The following is a 19,252-nucleotide window of genomic DNA, read 5'->3' as shown; positions in this document are numbered from 1 at the left end:
AATAAGTTTGAATAAAAAAGGAACCAAATAAAATCTAATTTCAACTGTCATTTGATTTTAAAGTTCATATATTTAAAAAAAACTCAACAATGATGTTCTTTGATAAACCATGTCTTTTTTATTATAGAAAAATGTGCATTAACAAGCAATCAACAATTTTATTTAAATAAGAAAGAAATAGAAATAGAGAAAAATAATAGAAAGTAAAAACAAAACTTCAGGACACACAACTAAGAGAATTTCTTTTAAACTCCAACTTCAAAAATGAAGTGTAACCCAGTACACCAAAGGGTACTGTATGCTGCTGCATTTAACATACCAAATCTACACTAGGCTATTGTTATGTCTTGTGCTTATGATTTCCTCTTTTTTTTTTTTTTTTTTTTTAATAAATCATAAATCACAAGTGAAGAAGCCTGAGTGACGTCTACACAGCAGCATATTTGGTTTTCAATGACAGAAGTGGTAAATTGATGACTTTACCATGGATGACCTTCTTTTTTCTGTGATTTGAATGTCAGACAGGCTTATGGTTACTTTTGTGTGTAAAAGTAAGGCTGACTGGTGGAAAACCTCCAGAGATCAAATGTCATTCAACATGAATGATACCCAATATAAAGAGTTTGTGGTACAACGCCCAAATGCAGTAAAAAACAAAAAAACAAAAAAACAAAAAAAAAAGAAGTGATGTGTTCAGAAATGGAAACTGTTGTGGTTAAAACATCTCTGTGTTAGTTCTTACTCGTTCATAAACAGTAAAGCACTTTGAGTGTTACACATTTTATATAGCCTGCCAGTGCAAAACCGGACACGGAGGCTGTTCTTTGTGCTCGTAACGACAAATTGTATTTGTATTTATGGTCAAATAGATAAGCTGGACAATGAACTCAATTTGCTCCGTACGCCAAAACCACATCCATACATAAGGGTCAACTAAAACACATTAAAAATGACAAACTTTTCCAATAACACGCAGCAATTATCTCCTAATATTACTGCTGATGGAATCAGTTTTTCAAGTACTGCTTTTATAAGTTATATTGCAACTCTTTTTGATGAAGAACATTTCCTCAGTCATCCAAAGTGCTGTTGCATCAGTTCAAATTCACACAGGCTCAAATATCAAATGCCTGTTCATAATACAAAAACGAATATTAAAACACAACATTTTCAAGTCTTTTTTTTTTTTTCCTTTCTTTTTTTTAACTGATAGAATTTACTCACTGGCAACATAAAGTTGCAATTGATAGAATGGTAGTATCTTCTGCTTTCCCTGCCCAGCCTGATAGATTATTGGCCAATTTTGCATGTGACTACATCTACTGTTTGACTACATTGAAACGTAAGAAAAGATGCTGTAAGGTGCTGCACGTGTTTAAGTGCTGTAAAAAACAATTAGGAAGCAATTAGAAGCTGTGTACAAAATGATAACGCAAAGTGGTATTGCTTGGCACATTTTGGCTGCGGCTACATGTCTTCACAATATGTTCCTGTCACAAGGGGGGGGGGGGGGGGGGGGGATTTACTTTCAGTTTTCTAAATGGCATCTTTAATCATTTGTATCAATTCCAGGGCAGCAGGTATTACCATCACTACAGGTAAGGCTTTCAATTCTGCTTCTCAATTTGGACTTTATCGTTTGCAGAATTGCGAGGTTCATATGACAATGCTCATAAATACTCGGCCTACTATGACATATGACAAAGCGAAATGAAACATTATGTGTAGCTCGAACTAATCTGGAGGTTTTTGTTGCTTGTAAGAGTGTTTCGTGTATTGTTTTAGATTTAAACTGTCCTGACAATGACCCTCCATGGTTTCTTCCTTCATCACAGAGACATATTGGTGGGGTTGTGTTTGTAAAGAAAATGATTAAATAAAGTAAGATCAGAGCATCAACTCCTTGGCTGTAACATACATATAAAATATTTTCCCAACATTTCTCAGTTTAGAAAAAAAAAGAGTAAAAAACAAAACAAAAACAAAAAACAAACAATATATTTAGAGAGAAACATTTTCTGGTGATATAGTGCAATAACTTAAGTGTCATTAAACAACGCTGGACATTTAGGGGTTAATAAGTGTCTCTCTGTATTTCTCCTCCTACTCCTCTCCCCCTTCTTCTGTTTCAATGTGCCTCCCAGTCATCAAGACGGGCTCTACGCCACACTTTATTCTTATGTAATCAAGTCCGCCTCCTGCCGGGCATGCCGAGACGCCTCCGTGCGATAGCGAGGTCAGCTAAGGTGAGTCAGTCGCACTGACGGCGTCGCTCGAGGACACGGAGTTGTCCTGTGTCGCCTGGCTGACACACGTGGAGGGCAGGCAAATCTGATTTTCCCTTGTAAAACTGAAACACGGCGGCCCGCTCACACGGCCCGCTCTGTCTGTAAACTCTCCCCCAGCTGTGCAGGCGTCCCCAACTGGCTCTGCCGCCCCGGGCTGGAGGGGTTTAAATCTCTTGGGCGAGCACGGTCGACAGGAGGAAACGGTGTCAAGTGAGGGCACGTGGCGGTCGCTCCCATGCTTCCCGTGTTGATCGTGGAGATCTTTGCTTGGGATTTTGCCAGATTGGTCAAGCTGGGACCAGCTCAGCTTTCGTTTCTGGGGGTGGGGAAATAAAAGACAAGAGAATTAGAACAATAACAACAAAAGGCCCGGTGCTTTCAGGAAGAGATTGAAAGGGATTAGTAAAAATCCCCTGGAGTGAACTATGTGTCTGTCTTTAGGGCTGATGATTAACATATTATCAGATCAATTCAACAGGAGTAAAAAAGGAAGCTCACCTTAACTGGCATGTGGAGCTGATTTTGGCACCAGTGCGATTTGAGTCCAGGAGTGTCGCTCTGTTTCGAAATGCTTGTCGTCTTAAAAGCCACCAGGGGGAACCACATTTTGAGAAGCACTTCTATCTGCAGCAGATTTTGAAGGTACTTCTCACTGTAGGAAGGAAAGAGTTCGAGGGAAATTAATCAATTGTCTATGCCGTGGTAAACACTGCATGTCAACGACAACAAACATGTTCACTGCCATCAATTTCTGTCATGGTCTTACCCCATTTCTGGTTTTTGCAGGACTCCAAGTATCCTCTGTAATCTGTCCATGGCAACACTCTGTTGGAAACTTGTTAAACCTGTGAACATATAAAAATATATATCTCATTGGAATATCAAAGACAAGCAAGAGTTCAAATGCAGGGTAACATGCACTCATCACAATAAACATGCTGGGTGTTGCCAAGTCCATACCTCTATCAAATCGGCCAGTCTGGAGACCATGAAGAAGCTCAAGCAGAGGATGGATGAACCGGTGCAAATCTTCGCACTGTAATCAAATCCCCCCAAAAAAGACCAGTTTAATATAAAGACCACCAATCTGCTATTTGCATAACAAAAACAACTCGAAGAAAACCTTTCGAGTGCTCAATTTAAGTATGCTCACTTTCTGAGCGAAGGCCAAGTCCCCTGGCGTCGCTGACGAAGCTCTGAAGGTGGCAGCTCTGGGTAAAGACGCCGAGTCATTACATTTGGTTGTGTCGGAGCGCTGCTCAGACTCGGAGTGCCGCTGATCTGGTCGAGGGGGGAAATGAAGGTAATTTCCCGAAAGTGCGATTTGTTCTTTTGCTGAGAGAGGACTTCTTATTCCACTGTCCCCTTCTCCCTCGGAGAAGACATCGGCCTCGTCCTCCGTCTGCTCACTCTCACTGAGGAGGAAGCTTGAGGTGGAGGGCAACGAGTCGTAGGACGGCCATTTGGAGGAAGTGCTCAATGAATTCATCTGCGAATGAAAAGAGAAGCCATAAGATTGAAGAACATAAAAAGGGACAAACAAAGCTGTAACAACTCGCCAAGTGAGATTTCGCAAACACTTCACACAGATATAGCAGGTGCCTGAAAAAGGAATTCAAACATTGCAATTCCGTATAATTTACTGTTATTACACACAACGTGAAGTATTACAGGTATATTTAAGACTTTTTAATTTCATCCTTTTACAACTCTTACTTTATCAGCCATGTAATTATTTTTTTCTAAATTTTATATTCCATAAAATCAGTTGTCCTCTGTAATGTTTTCTTGGATACTTTCAATAGGGGTGTAAAAGAGTAGACATGTTATCATATTATTGTTGTTGTTATTATTATTATTAAGTTTGTCACATGTGAATCTAAAAATAGGCACTGTATATGTTCCCAATGTTACTCCTATCATTATGTAAAATACATATTTAATAGAGGAAGACTGCAACAGTCCTTTCATCGGTCTCATTGAAAGATAAATGTGCCTTCTTGCTGCTATGGGTGGGGAGTGTTGCATCAACTCATATGGACCGTCAAATCAGGATAATGCAAAAAAAAAAAAAAAAAAAAAAGGTCTCAGCAGCACTTGGCACACCGAGCTGTGAATGATCAAAAGTCACACCCAAACAAGACAAGGGAGTCACTTTCAAAACGTACAAAGAAGGCTGCACAAAGTGTGCTTCTGTGGAGCAGGCTGACTTTGAAACAGACCCAGTGAGAACATTTTGCTGTCTCACGCCTTCAAATGTACATATGTTTATGGTTGCATTTAGGTTAGGATCGTGGTGTGTAAATAGACTATGAATAGCTCCTGTCAACTATTGCCAACAACACTGTGCCAGCAACGTTTGTGTGATATCCAGTATAAATACGCTGGGTCATCTCGGGACAAACTAATCCTGTGTTGACTGTGATTACTGACTAACCTCAACAGCAACAACACGATATTGTCGGGTCCAACATGCGTTTGGCACCAATGGTGCGGAGTCTTGCAGGCATGCCTGCAGGTTACTCATGACGCAATAAAACCCGAACATAACTTTAGTGTTGTAAACACGTCCGTGGAGACTCAGCCATGCACATCGTGATTAAAAACCACTGGGGTGAAGAAGTTACCGCTTATCCTAAAATGCTTGATCGCATCTAAAACCGACGAAGTCCTCAAAACATAAAGGCTTTAAGCGTAGTAGAGGTCTGACTGCAAAACCCGCTGATCTACCCTTTTTCATAACAAGTCTAAGACACGTTTCTCCTGAGAAATGTTTTGGAAGATATTTTTTGCACATCATCGCATCTAAATTGCTCGATCATTACACTCCTATTGTTTAGATATTTGTTTCGCCTTCATCTGGCACTTGCAACACTGTAAAGAAACACGGCACATGTAGAAATCACCCGAAGGTGGAACTTACAGTGGTTAGTAAACTAAAAGCCGATTCAGACGGACAGGGTAAAATCTATATTATAATTTAGTGAAAATACACATAACAGAATGAACATCTTACCATCTTAGCAGAGTAGAACGTTCACTTTCCGGATGAAGACAGGCGAGACGATAGCGGAGGATAATCTCGTTGAACAGCCTTCAGTCTGTGTTTAGGCACTCGACGTGCTGTCCAGTGTACTCACGCTCTCTCTCTCACTCACCCTCTCTCTCTCTCACTTCGCTCGTGTTCAGTTGACGGTCGAGCTCCAGCACGCGCGAAGAGTACGCACACCGCTCAACTGACGCTACACGTGCAGACATGCTGCCGCGCCGCCATTGGTCGGCGAGGGATTCTCTCGCTTCTCATTGGTTTGTTGGCTCCTCCAATGGGCTACGTTCGGCGCGCCGGTTGGCTGGTCCCATTCACGAGCCCGCCCCGCCTCCCCCAGAAGCACGTGTAGGTGGTGTGGCTGAGAACGAGAGGAACAGCACGCGGCAGCTGCTGTGTGTTTGAAATTTTGGTTTGATAACAGTTTCGAACGAATAACGGATAAATGCCAGGATTCGCATGTCATTTTACTGTTAATAAAAGTTAATAAGTCGCTTACAGCGTGTGCCATGTTTTTTTTTTTTTTTTACAATATGTAAAATTGCGTCCAAATCCTCCAAACAAACGTCATTTGATTTGTTGATGGATTTTAAAATACGTTTGATTTATATATATATATATTTTAAACTAAACAAAACCCCTTTATTGTAGAATTCCATAAAACACATGTCAACCGCAGAAAGTTTATTGACACATACTTCAAGCCATTTGGTTCACTCAACTTGAAACAGCATATGTATTAAAACAGTTAAACTGAACTTAATCACACATTTCAACTTATTGTTTAGCAATATTACAATAGTAATCACTAGATTTCCATAAAATACTGTTTATACACTGAGTTCCTGCAGAGAGCCCAAGTTATTGTACTATGTGATATTTGATATTTGTGACAAAGGAGCCTAAATGGGGCTCACTGGTCACATTTAGACCAAACATATCTTTAAAAAGCCCACCTATTGCCTCTTGCACTGGGCAAAAAAACCAAACTTAAGTTACCTATATGGTTACTTGCCTCATACAGCATTAAATACCACGATAGAACTGTAGCTGTTTCTGTAGGATGAACAACTTGTTGGGGGTTTGCAGGAAACATGCTACTGTTATGTAATGAAACAGTTCCTTGAGCATATTTCAGTGGAAAACACAATATTCAAATCCTTTCAGCATGTGGCACGTGAAGTAAAACATAACCTTGTTGTAAAATAATGGCCATGAAAGTGTCTCTCGATGTGTCTGTTTTGTTCAACATGACTGCCAATATAAATGTGGACCAGTGGTGGTGTACAGGGGATCTGTCTGAGACAAACAAACAAAAAACAACAAAAATTCTTATCTTAGCTGTTCCAGCTGTTCCCAGTCATAGGAATGTCTTTAAATCTACGAACTTGTGTCATACAGCGATGTATCATGTATTGAACTTATATTAGATAACAAGCATGAGCCAGAAAAAGCACATTCATGAAAATGCATTACATAATTGTACATAATCTCATATATCTAACAAACTAAACCTTTTAATAGAACTGATTCTCTCAAATCATGTGTAATCAATGTGGATCAAAACTTAAAGAATGTAACAACCTAAGTTGTTTCCACAGATCACATGACTTGGTTGCATTGTTGTAGTTACTACCACTCAAGTAAGACAAGATTAGGAGCATGTGCCACAGAGAGCGAGAGATGACTTGGAAGGCAGTCTTACATAATTACACAATAAGCTATATGCTGGGGGAGTGAATCACCTCCGTGGTCACATGCAGAATAAGATGCTACCTGCAGTGGGATGTAATAGCTACTTGATAAGCTTACAAATGCGGATGACCATGATCATACTAATTAATATGAATTTAAGACATGCTAGCCGATATGCAACTATTGGTAGAAGCAAAGGAATAGAAATGACAAATGAATACATAATATGGTACAAGTCATTTTTGGTGTAAATATCTATTTAAACTGATGTCCAATTTAATTAACAGTTGAGACAATAGAGAGAAAGCACAACCCTAAACAGAGTGATTTAATTACATAATGGAAGCTGAGTGACCAGCTTTGGTGTTTCCAAGCAGGCTGTACTGGGTCCTCAGGCCAAACAACCAATCTGTAATGTCCCTTTTGTGATGCACAAGTTTGTGTCAATTTGGTCACCTTACTGCAAATAGACTCCAGCTTGTTCCTGAAGTTTTGAAAAAGCAAGAAATACCTGATTTGTTTGATTGTGGTGCAGATATTGTAACCATGCAAACGTCACCATTCAGTAACATCAACTGATAAAGCGGCATAGTGGTAGTCATTACCAGCAGCAGCTTTGGCAGACAGCAGGTTGGTTATACATGTGATGCAATGATGCAGCTACTCAACACGTGCATATGCTCTCAGATTTTCAACATGTTACTGTCTTACTGGTTTAGAGATATTTACTCAAATGTTGTTGTTTTGCTTTGGGTTAGTTGCTTTTTATAGTATTGCCAATATACAGCTGTTAGAGAATAGTTAAATACCTGTAGTAAATTCTTGGGTAAAATGACAACAAATATTGTCACTTGACAAAATAAAAAAGACTTAGGGTAAAAACCTAAGACAGCAACTAGAATATTTGAAAATACCAGTGCTGCCACACTCGGAACAGATTGTGACTGTTATTATTAGCAGGCGGTATCATCTAAATTAGAAATCACAAGGAGCAGCCAACGTGCTACAACTGCGCAAGTGCCGAGCAAATGGAAAAAAACTGACAGGAAGGTTTGTCCTCGCAGTGGTTATGTTGTTGTGTTTATGATGGAATAGGGCCAACATAAATACTTGCACGTTTTACAATATGCCTGAGCACAGACACTGCACACCATATACTACAGAATACTCAGCTTAGCTGTTTCTTGGAAAGACTTACTGACATTATATATATAGTACCAATATTTCTGTTTCGACTGCAGTATCTTCCTAAAACACTGCAAGTTTTTTTTTATTTTACTTCAGTCAGTGAATACTAACAACTGAAAACCACATTAGGATGCCTGAATTTATTCTAATTCATGGCTGTAGAAACAACAAATGTGAAAAGTGTGAGTGACTAGACAACATTTTCCAATGCAATTCTTCTGTATTACTGTAAAATTTCAATGTTAAAAACATGACACTGTGGTGATTCGGGTCTTTGGACAGTCGTAATGCAGGAGTCTTTTGGCGGAAGGGGGGGGGGTACATTATTGACTTGGATGTAGATGCAAAGGTTTATTTCCTCACTTTCTGATAGTTTTAGAATCATGTATTTATCCCAATGTGTGGAGTTATGGTTATAAATATAGAAATCGTGTCAGCTGCAACATGAATTCAATGTTGAAAACAATTAGGAAATTGCACTCAAAACCATGGCTGGATGTCCTGGGGAACAAATTGTGAGTGAATTAAGTCACTTAAAGCAGGTATCAGAGCTCTCACATTGTTAAACATCCATCATACTGCTCTTTCAGTACCGACCATGCCACTCGCCTCCTGAAGCCACAGGGCAGGTTTTGTGACCTGGCCTGGTCACCTTGGAGACGAGGCGGAGAGGTTAAAATGTTTCCGTCTCCCCGAGTGAGAGGCGAGAGCGAATGCGCTCGTTACGGCTCCCCGCGGTGAAAAAGCTCAGCGTCTGACAGATGTGCACGGCTGGGGCGTCTTGCTTACCGGAGCTTGCAGGAGGCGGCCGACATGATCGACGGACATTAACATCACACTGTGCGTCAGTGACCTTGAATTAATTTACAGCAAGCTGCTGCTGAGCTTGAGAGGCCGACCGTTCACACCAAACGTGTCCCGCACCTCCTGAACTTCCTTGAGGAAACAATGCCGCATTTAACTACTTAATAGCTTTAATGTAGGAAATATGACTCCCTGCTGTGTTTAGAGAATACAATACTTTCTTTTGTTGTTTAATAATGATAAATACAAAAAGTCACAAATTAAATCACAGAGATTAATAATACCAACTAAATGTTTATTAACTTTTTTCATCACAAGCAATACTAGCATTAATTAATTTGTTCCCTTCAAGTACAAGTTCGGCACTTTTCAAGTCAAAGTATGTGGAGATAGACAACGAAAACGTATTTTCCTGCAGTGACGGTACGCCATGAACATCGTCAACATTACTTCCAAAGTCTGTCAATGCAACGCCATGCATATTTTTGGGGTCTTCCAGTACCAAACCAGCCCAGTCTTAAGATCGTCTTATCAACCCACTTCATGGTTCTAGCAGCCGAGCCAGGGATCCTGTCGGTTGGTCCTGGAAATGAAGGCAATCTTTCTGGCCATTTCCGTGTGGTAGATACGGCGGCAGAGCTCAAAATTCTTGCGCTGGCGCTCTCGGCAGGGCTTCTCGTAGTAGCGTTTGCGCTTCACGGTCTCAAGAATCCCATCCTGACTCAGGATCCTGGAGTACGAAGAAACGGGGGAAATGAGTGATTAAAAACAGAAGCACACAAGTGCGATTGTCTTTTAATAACACACATATGTGCCAACCGAAGAGTTAATTACACTGGAGTTGATGTGGTTTTGGTGGACAATGATATGAAATATTGATATCTGGTTTCTTATTATATTTGATTGCATACTGTTTTAAGTAATTCCAAAGATTACTTGGTGGTAATTTGTCATAAAATATGTCACCCATGATAGAAAATTGTATTAACTATAGTGTTGTATGATTAAAGATTTCACAATCAGGCACACGCCAATCTTTTTTTTTTTTTTTTAAATCTATTTGTACCAGTCACGTTTTGACCCACATGTGTGCAATGATGAATTATGTATATACTACAAATGAGTGTGTAAATGTGCTTCATTCACAACCATAATAGGCATACGTTTTCAGTTGCTTTTCACTCCAGAGAAAATTACGCCATTCCTAATTATTACAATTCTTCACTATTGCCCGCATAGTTGCATTATCAGACAATTCCGTGTGATTTTATGAGTTTTCCTCTCACGGTGTACAATTAAATGAAATTCAAGGGCAGCGACAGTGAAGAGTTGTGGTTATAAATAAAAACAATAATAATCTACTAAACGTGTATATATATCAGAACATTGCGAGACCAAAACAAACACCTCACGTTTAGAGCGTTTACGCAACACCGCCGCTGCGCATGCGCAGATATGTGACATTGAGTGGCAGGCTAACAGCAACACAGCGAACGTTGGCCTGTCACTCGTCGGAAAGAAATACCATTCTGATACGATTTTAACGATATGAAACAGAAATTTAACCTGTTCATGGTCTTATACGCATCATCGACATTTCCCTCTTGAACCATCACCGTCCGAGCGATGAAGCGGAGGTGCCTCGCCATGTTGAACCGGGTGTCCGCACAAAAGATTTCCGGAGGGGAACCTCGAACCACTAAAGGTTCCGTATGGGAGAAGATACTCATAAAGTGACGCCAGGTGACGCTTCACCCAAGTGACGCTTCACTCGGCTTATTAAAAACGTTATTAAAATGCGATATTCCTTCACTTACTTTGCATTATTTTTGTTTTCTGTCACCACAACCAACACAAGTTTATAGTAGTACACAACTCCTATAAACTTGTGTTTATTCAGCTCACATCCACGCTTCGAAAGATACATAACATGACAAACAAATCATCATTTATTGAGCTTTGTGAACAACTGAACTCCACAGACTTTTTTTTTTTTTTTAAACTTTGTCCTCTGGCATTGTTCTGTCAATTCTCTATGTTACACAATAGGGACGTTTATTTACAGATGCAAAGTGGTTGAGCAGTTGAGTAGTTTAGGGTGGAAGGAAGATAAGAAATATTAAAATAATACAAATTATAAACCAAATGATAGATAGATAGATAGATAGATAGATAGATAGATAGATAGATAGATAGATAGATAGATAGATAGATAGATAGATAGATAGATAGATTTTAGACTTAAATATAGTTTTTGTTTGGCAGAATGATACAATTCTGAAGTAATGTCGCCACCCAGAGGCTAAACTTTGTAATGTAAGAACATTTTGTGTGTTGAAAGTCAGAAGAGTAATGAATTATATAATATGGTTTGATTCCTTATCTTTCAACTTTAAAAAAACCAAAAATCTTCGTTTCATAAGTTATTAAGATTAAAAAAATTACAACAATTTACATATATCATATGTGCAAACCTCAAACCTGCTGTCCACTTATAAACAGGTAGTCTGTGTGCAGACTGTGTGCAGGTGATTTTCAGGGAAATACAAGCTTATGAGCTACATTTGTTGTCATAGCAACAGAAACATCAGTGTCCATTGTTCTTCTTTCATCAGGGCCATTCTCATTTTTCTCTCTCATCCCTGAGCTGCTGTTGTCCTCCGAGTCTGAGGTCAGCCAGCGGTGAATGTCGCCATGGAACGGTAGGTCTAATTTGCATCCAAAGGTGCTTTTATGGACCCTCTCTCTCTCCCCATAAAACAGTCGAACAGGTTAATTCCCATGTCACTGTAACTCAATAGGATAAGTGTATCCACGTGGTGCCACAAGGAGGAATGCTTAGACAGTCTGCACAGATAACATCACAACTCTTTTTGTTGCGTGAATGTGGTGCATCGTGTTTCCACAGGCATCCCTTCTGATCCTGACCTGATGAAATAATCCTGGCAGTGAATGGATGAGTATGTGTGAGGGAGAAAGTTTGCAATGAGAGACTCTTTCAACCAGTTTCCTTTTATCATGGGTACTCTGAGTGAACATATTTTTTTTTCTTTTTTTTTTTAAGAAACAAGGTTGAACAACATCTACTGATTTAGTCTTCTTTATCAGTTTAACTTGGTCTATTTTAAGATAAAGCAATTTGTTTGTCAGATAAAGCACTTAGCTCTTCATTTCTCATTTGTCCCTTGTTATTTATCACTTTAATTTGAAAATGTGTTACTTGGTGCAAATCAATTTGCCTTGCTGTGTAAGGAGGCTATATCTTCCTGTGTGGATTCATTTGTATATTTTCATGAACATTAACATTGGCCCTAAAAAGGATAAAAAAAGCATAGGATGTTTGGATTTCTCTAGATCCAAAGTTATATTATGTCTGCTGTTGTGTTTGTCTTGTGATTATTTGTATTGTGTTTGATTCGTGAGACAGTGTCCAGGTTGTACCTTGTCTTTCTCCCATTGCAAGCAGCTGCATCACAAGCTTCAGTGTCAAACTATTAAACAAATACACTCATATAGGTCTGAATACACAGATCACAGCGCAGAGATGCAAACAGCCACTGTCCACTGATCAGATGAGATGAAAACATGAAAGTTGAACTAAAATCATGATGAATTGTGAGTTGACGACAATTAAAAGGTTTTGAGTGGCACCTCCTGATAGCTTCCAGCTGGACGTGGTATCTTTTCTCTCTTTCATTACCAGGTCCCCCGCCTGCAAGTCAGGGGCCAAACACATTTAACTTTGAGATCTGATCTCATATCAAGTTTCTGAAAAAGCAACTCATAGCATCAGCTTGCAAATGTATTTCTTAAGAGATTTATCGCAGCTGCATTGCTAAATTTAACAAGCCGCATGCTCATTTTCTGCACATCTGGTCAAATTATTATGACCAGCTTTGTGACATCATTAAAAAAAAGCACACACACAATTAACACTTTTCTTATGCAAACAGCAGGTTGTGCATCAGCATCAAAAGATTTACTGGAAGTGCATTTTTTCAGCTCGTATCCAAATCTTTCACCATGCTGACAGAAGTGGAGGGTGGAAGCAGGAGGGGGAAAGTCCCTCCCTGCCATCAGCCTCTGCATGGGCTGGACCAGCATCAGCTCCAGACGAGCTGTCAGCCAATGAATGGAGGAGGTGCAGATGCAGGCAGAGGAGGAGAAGGCTCTGCGAACCGGTTGACTTTTTTAACAGGGACAGACAAGTCAGATACCGAGCGCAGGGTCTCTTTTTTTTTTTAATCTGCAAGATCTCTGCAAGCGCCTTTCATCGCAATGGAGAGCAAAGTGGCAGATTTCGCTGGAAAATGGACGATGAAGTCCTCGGAAAACTTCGAGGAACTTTTGAAAGCGCTTGGTAAGTAGGGGGGGGGAAATAATACAAATTGTTGATCATTCAATATTTCAAATCGATCACACATTAAACATGCAGACTTTTTAAGTCTTTCATTATTTTATGATTTAAGATACACGTTGGCTTTTTTTTTTTTTTTACTCACCTACGAGTCTGGTCTGTTCTTAATTTGCACGCAATTAAATAGAAACAAAGTCCACGTTTCTCGCATTTCAAGACGTGTCAAACACTTTGCATGTGGAATTATGATTTGCACCTCTGTGGTCTGAGAGGGGGCTTCTCTGCGGTTCAATCTGCACATCCTGCAATGTTCCTGGGGATATTAAGCTTCATGATGATGGGCAGTAAGCAGTTTTAGGTTTTCCTCGAGTCAGAAAGGTCATGGATGGGCCATCCAGTGGCATCCATAAAAAATCTCAAGACAAATAGCCTGTGGAGGAATGTTAGATTAGACTCATCTGAAGCCGGGTTCCTCCTCATGCGGTTGTAATTAGAGCCAGTGTAAACGGAACTAAGCCTTGACATGGGCCCCAGCAGCCAGCCAGCTCTGAGACTGGCTTTCCTCCACTGCCGGGGGCCTCCCTGGTCCAATCTGACTCTGTCTGTCTGTGTGTGTGTGTGTGTGTGTGTGTGTGTGTGTGTGTGTGTGTGTGTGTGTGTGTGTGTGTGTGTGTGTGTGTGTGTGTGTGTGTCCATGAGCAAATATGGTCTGAGCTGAACACTCTGAAGATAATCCATCTCACATTTTGCCTCAAAATGGCAAAAGTTAAATTGCCTCCAGAAAGTTCAGATTTATTTTACATCTCTGCAACAGACACTGACAAGTTACTTTAATCCAGCCTACATACTTCATGCTCAAATTCCTGTTTCTTTTTTTTTCTCCCTCCGCTTGCAAATCCATGCATGGATTATTGAATCAGCCAGGCACAAGCCAGTGGGACCAAGAGGTCAGGAGGCACTGGGTCTTTGTTTGACATGGTCCACATTTCTTGTCAGAATGTCATTCGGTCAACTGCATAGCGACACTATAGTGGTTAAAAAAAAAACTCCAGCGTCATCACAAGCAGATGCAAAGGACATAAACCAGTAGAAGGGTGTTCAGAATATGTGAAAACATGTGAAATATGCCTTTGGAACATTTCATAAAACAAACTTTCTGCAGCTACGACGTGTGTAGTGGTGAGTACAGCACAAATAACCAAGTTTTATGTCCGTCTGTATGGAGTTTGCGTGGCCTCGCTGTGCATGCAGAGGTCGAGCTTTATTGGTTTCATGTGTGAATGTGTCTGTGTGTGGTTGTTTGACAGTTTGCTTGTTGTTCAAAGTGTACGTTCCCCTCCACCAAGTGTCAGCTGTGCTCAAAGCTCAAACACCCGCACTGATGGCCAGATTAACCTCTCTTTAAGTTTGGTTTTGAAGTGTAGGCATGAATAGTTGTTATTATCCCAATTTCCTTTGTTTTTGCAACAACAAAAAAACTGTCCTCAACCCGATCCCTTCAATAAAATACATTGATGTAGTTTGCAAAACACTAATTCACAGTTGTGTCAGGTTTTAAGGAAAAATGCCAGGGCAAATGTCAAGTTAGACATAATCTTTTGCCAAGGATTAAATTAGCTCAACTCATTTATCCAGTCTGTAATACCATGGGAGGGCTTTTACTTTCGCCGAGCTAATGTTGCGCATTTCTCCACTGAAGAGGAGGCAAACTTCAGCGTGCTGTAGAATAAAGACAGACTATTTTCCATCTTGAGAGAATAACTTTACTTTCTGAGCATCACTATGCCGCCTTTTTGCATGACCATGACGCATGTAAAGAAAATTCCATCATTAGAAGGAATTTGATGTAGACACTGTACATCCTTTCTGAGCAATACCCAGACGTTGCAGCCATAAATCTAACCCTTACTTAAATCTTTTTTTCTTTTTTCAGATCCAAGAGAGTTTTTAGTTCATTGTAAAATAACTTTTTCTTCGTGTGATCCACAGATTTAATAACGTCACAGTGACCAGTGATTAACGAAGCCACACAGCGGGGCGTAAATTGCATTTGTTTTATATTACTGGCAATAGTTCGGACTAAACTCATGAGATTTCAGGTCCATGTGGCTTTGGTAAATACAAAACGGTGGAAAATACCAGCCTGCACCGACTTGGAGCAAAGAAATTAAACTGGAACTGTTTCGAGCTCATAGCTGTGGTTGATTTATAACATTTGTAACACTAGTGAGAAGACAGACTGTGAGCAAACATGGACGTTGTGAAAAACAAACGGCATGAATTTCATTGTGCCTCTGTCATAAATGCTGCCGCTGAGCCTCAAAACATCAGATGACGTCGTCGCACTGAAGTGAAACCGAGAAAAGATTTTCCTAACCTCTTCCCGCCCGCTCTGAGTTCCATCCAAGCCTGAGCTCAGAGCATTGGGAATTGGATCGAGAACTGCGCCTCGCTGTGAATAAACTTTCATTAAAAAAACACCCACTGGTGCGCACGACTGTGAATATATTCATTCAGCTCATAGCCCGCCACCAAAGGCCTTTCTGCTGGTGTGCGTCCAGGTGTGAATATGTTCCTGAGGAAGATTGCAGCGACGGCGGCCTCCAGCCCGGCCGTGGAAATCACTCAGCAGGGGGAGAGCCTGTCCATCAAGACGTCCACCAGCGTCCGCACCACACATGTCTCCTTCACCGTGGGTCAGTCCTTCAGCGAGGCCACGGTGGATGGACGTCCCTGCACGGTACACTATCCTCCTGCTTCGCACAAATCATCCCCACATTTTACCAAGTACATGCATACCAGGATTTGGCCGAGGGCAGCACAACTCACATACAGAAGAAAAAAATTGAAAAACCACATGGAAATCATTTGAGTGAAACTCCAGAGTCGGCCGTGGCGATAATACAGAGATCTGTTCTTCATTTCTTCAAAACTGTGTGAGTGATGAAGGACATTGTTTTTGACAGCCCATAAAAGTGTCCCCCGAGCCGCCGCTCGGCACGGCGGGCAGTTTTGACCAAACCCAAATCTCGCCGTAACTTTGGCACCCAGAATGTTTGAAATGATGTCAGTCGTTAATTCTCTTCTCGTGTGAATCCATTGCAGAGTTTTCCAAAGTGGGAAACGGACAGAAAGATCAGCTGCGAACAGACTTTACAGAAAGGCGACGGGCCAAAGACGGCGTGGACCCGGGAGCTCACAAATGACGGGAAACTCATACTGGTAATTATTGACAGTATAAAATGGTCAAAAATGATCATATAATCCAGTCTGTTACTAGTGCACATGTTTTATAAGCCATAAAAAAAAAAGTTTTAAGCAGGTTGTAAAACAAAACCAAGATTCTGAATTGAGCAGCTTTATTAGATTGTATTTATGTTGCATTCATGCAGCTGTGGAAGTTGGAAAGAAGTCAACAGTTAGGAAAAGTCCCTCCTCGTATGAAAACAAGTAAAAGACTTACAAAAAGAACTGTAGACACATGACTTACAAGTATTCGTAATGTAATAAAACACGTCATGTTGAATGTGTTGTTTTAAATTGCATTTCATTTCATTTTAACTGCCTTAGGTCAGATAAAACTACTTGTCATTTAAAGTCACAAGTCTTTCCGTGTTTCCAACTTTCCACTCTGAAATTTCCAATCTGCCGTTGTTCTGTTGTCCTTTCCTCACTTGGAGTTTGGAACTTTCCCACTTCCCAGTTACTGATGGATTAATTGTTTGCTCAGCAGTGGCCATGCAAGATTAATAATTATGGCGTTTACTCAGATGTTCATGACTGCTATTGGTGAATTCATGACAAACTAATAGGTCTGAAATGTCCCAATACCCAATAGAATGAATGGATCAAAATTCAGTTAAAATTGAGACATTTTATCTGGAAAGTGAAATATTTGGAAGAGATCCCAGAAGCAGGTCTGGTGTTACAAGGCCACAGTTCTGTTCATTTATCCGACATTTAGGAAATGAACCGACAGCCCACGAATCTGTTCTTTTTAATCTGACTGATAAATTACAACATTCCCTCTAACACTTCAATGAAACTTGTCTTTTATGACTATATAGCTTTATAGTGCGAGTTATTTTGATTAATTACACCTCCTCAGCTTGAAGGTGAATATTTTTAGTCCTTTTAATAGGGACTTGATAAAAAGAACTGCAAGGGAGAGTGATCTACATGAAGAGTATTGATTTGGGCTATTTAAACAACACTTATCACTAAGTATTAGATTAATATTGCAGGAATAGTGCTTACATCAGTTTAATGGGACGTTACTGCATAAAACAAAGCTATTTGCAATTTGTATGCAAAAACTAATTCAGCTCTTTGTAGCAGAATAATCATGTGTCATGGTGTTTTTCAATCAACTTGTGCTGATTTATTGATCAATGTATTATTTGCTGATAGAATGTTGTTTGTTTTTTGGTTTTTTTTTTGTAGCATAAAGTCATACTAAAAGTTTCCCCCTGTCCTTCTGTTGCTCTTTTCTTTCAGACAATGACTGCTGGAGATGTTGTCTGCACCAGAGTGTACGAGAGAGAATGAGGAAATCTTTTTCACTACTGTCTGTCATACAATCCGTCTGTTTTGATGTACATTTCCCCCGCTTCGTTTCACCTCTTTAACCCTCCCCGGCGCCTGGTCAGACGTTGCTCAAACTGTAGAAAAAGGCTGCAGTTGATTCGGCAACTCCCTTTGTATCAGCGAAAAACAAAACACTTTATGTATTCATGAAAAGTCACGCAGTCCTTTTTTTTTTTTTTTTTAACACACCGTGGCTAAATCTTTTTTAGTGATGTTAATAAACTGTTTTATACAAATTCTCCTCCAGCCCTGGACGTTGCCTCCTCCCTGAACTGCCTATTCCCCTGTTGTTTACTTGCGTATCACTTTACATCGCTCTGTGCCATTTGTACTCTCTCCATTATTCCGCACCCTCTTCCCCCCTTCCAGCTCTCCACATTCCTCATCCTCTGCATGCTCTCTGTCATCATAGCTCATGACAGTATGGGCTCAATTAATTTGAAAACTCCCAAAGACGATTTACATTTTAAAAACCCTGCACGCGGTGACACTTGGCAAAGGCGAAGGGGGAAACAGGGAGTGGAGAGCCAGAGAGTGGCCATGAGAAAATTAATTTCATAGCATCAGGAGAGGTTATACTTCCTTTGCTCCCCTTCCCAGCTGAACCTACTTGTGCTGGATGAAACCCCACCTCCTCCCTCTCCTCTACATATACACACCAAGTGTTAAATAGCCTCCTGTCGGGCTGTGCAGGGAGATTCCCAGCTGTTTCCTCTCCAAACTCACTTTCCAACATATCGGAGGCAAACAAAAATACACAAATACTCTTCAAATGCGAGGAGAAAGCCCCGTTTGCAGAACGCGATAGTTTTTGCAAGGATCCAGTCTCCAAATTCTTTCCAATACGCCACAAAAGCTCAAACGGCTCCAGTTCGGCCCCAGACAGACTTCACCTTGCTGTGAAAAATGCTCCCTCGGGGTCTCTCAGCCACTTCCTGACGGCAGTTCTGCTGCAGCGGTGATGATTTTTCCAGGGTTTTTTTTTTTTTTTTTTTTTTTAAACATTGCCCAGACAAGGACCCCTCTGAAGCATTTCCTAGTTTAAGATACACAAATGCTGAGCAGGCAGCGGGGTGGACGGAGGTATCAGGATGAACTTTCTCATGTGTGTTTGCTTGCAGCAGAAAGTGGCAGTCCTGCACTCACCATTCACAGCAAAGATGAATCGTAATCACGGGTTTTTGCGGTGTGCAGTTTGTATATTATGTCCACTGGGACTTCATCCTGCTGTGTGCCGGCACTTTACAATGTGAGGAAATGTCTTATTACACTCATTTAAGTCTCGTA

The 19,252-nt window shown here is 40.5% G+C and overlaps 3 protein-coding genes across 3 annotated transcripts; 1 reads left to right on the top strand and 2 right to left on the bottom strand.

Moving 5' to 3' along the window:
- Nucleotides 1–141: 141 nt before the first annotated feature.
- Nucleotides 142–5,438, bottom strand: ciarta (circadian associated repressor of transcription a). The gene is made up of 6 exons (XM_080516339.1): nt 5,305–5,438; nt 3,442–3,777; nt 3,249–3,324; nt 3,055–3,133; nt 2,787–2,940; nt 142–2,604 (listed from the first exon to the last, which is right to left on the bottom strand). The coding sequence occupies exons 1-6, from the start codon at nt 5,305–5,307 to the stop codon at nt 2,242–2,244; spliced, it is 1,011 nt and encodes a 336-aa protein (XP_080372465.1). The 5' UTR covers nt 5,308–5,438; the 3' UTR covers nt 142–2,241.
- Nucleotides 5,439–9,130: 3,692 nt separating this feature from the next.
- Nucleotides 9,131–10,704, bottom strand: mrps21 (mitochondrial ribosomal protein S21). Its single transcript, XM_080516183.1, has 2 exons — nt 10,588–10,704; nt 9,131–9,751 (listed from the first exon to the last, which is right to left on the bottom strand). Exons 1-2 carry the CDS (start codon nt 10,668–10,670, stop codon nt 9,571–9,573), a joined length of 264 nt encoding a protein of 87 aa, XP_080372309.1. The 5' UTR covers nt 10,671–10,704; the 3' UTR covers nt 9,131–9,570.
- A 2,457-nt stretch (nt 10,705–13,161) lies between these two features.
- Nucleotides 13,162–18,211, top strand: crabp2b (cellular retinoic acid binding protein 2, b). The gene is made up of 4 exons (XM_080516543.1): nt 13,162–13,381; nt 15,940–16,118; nt 16,484–16,600; nt 17,876–18,211. The coding sequence occupies exons 1-4, from the start codon at nt 13,300–13,302 to the stop codon at nt 17,924–17,926; spliced, it is 429 nt and encodes a 142-aa protein (XP_080372669.1). The 5' UTR covers nt 13,162–13,299; the 3' UTR covers nt 17,927–18,211.
- The last annotated feature ends 1,041 nt before the right edge of the window (nt 18,212–19,252 follow it).

Source organism: Blennius ocellaris (assembly GCF_963422515.1).
Source record: "Blennius ocellaris genome assembly, chromosome: 20".
Taxonomy (NCBI): domain Eukaryota; kingdom Metazoa; phylum Chordata; class Actinopteri; order Blenniiformes; family Blenniidae; genus Blennius; species Blennius ocellaris.
The sequence above is the reverse complement of the archived record's forward strand: the minus strand, read 5'-3'. Positions and strand labels throughout refer to the sequence as shown.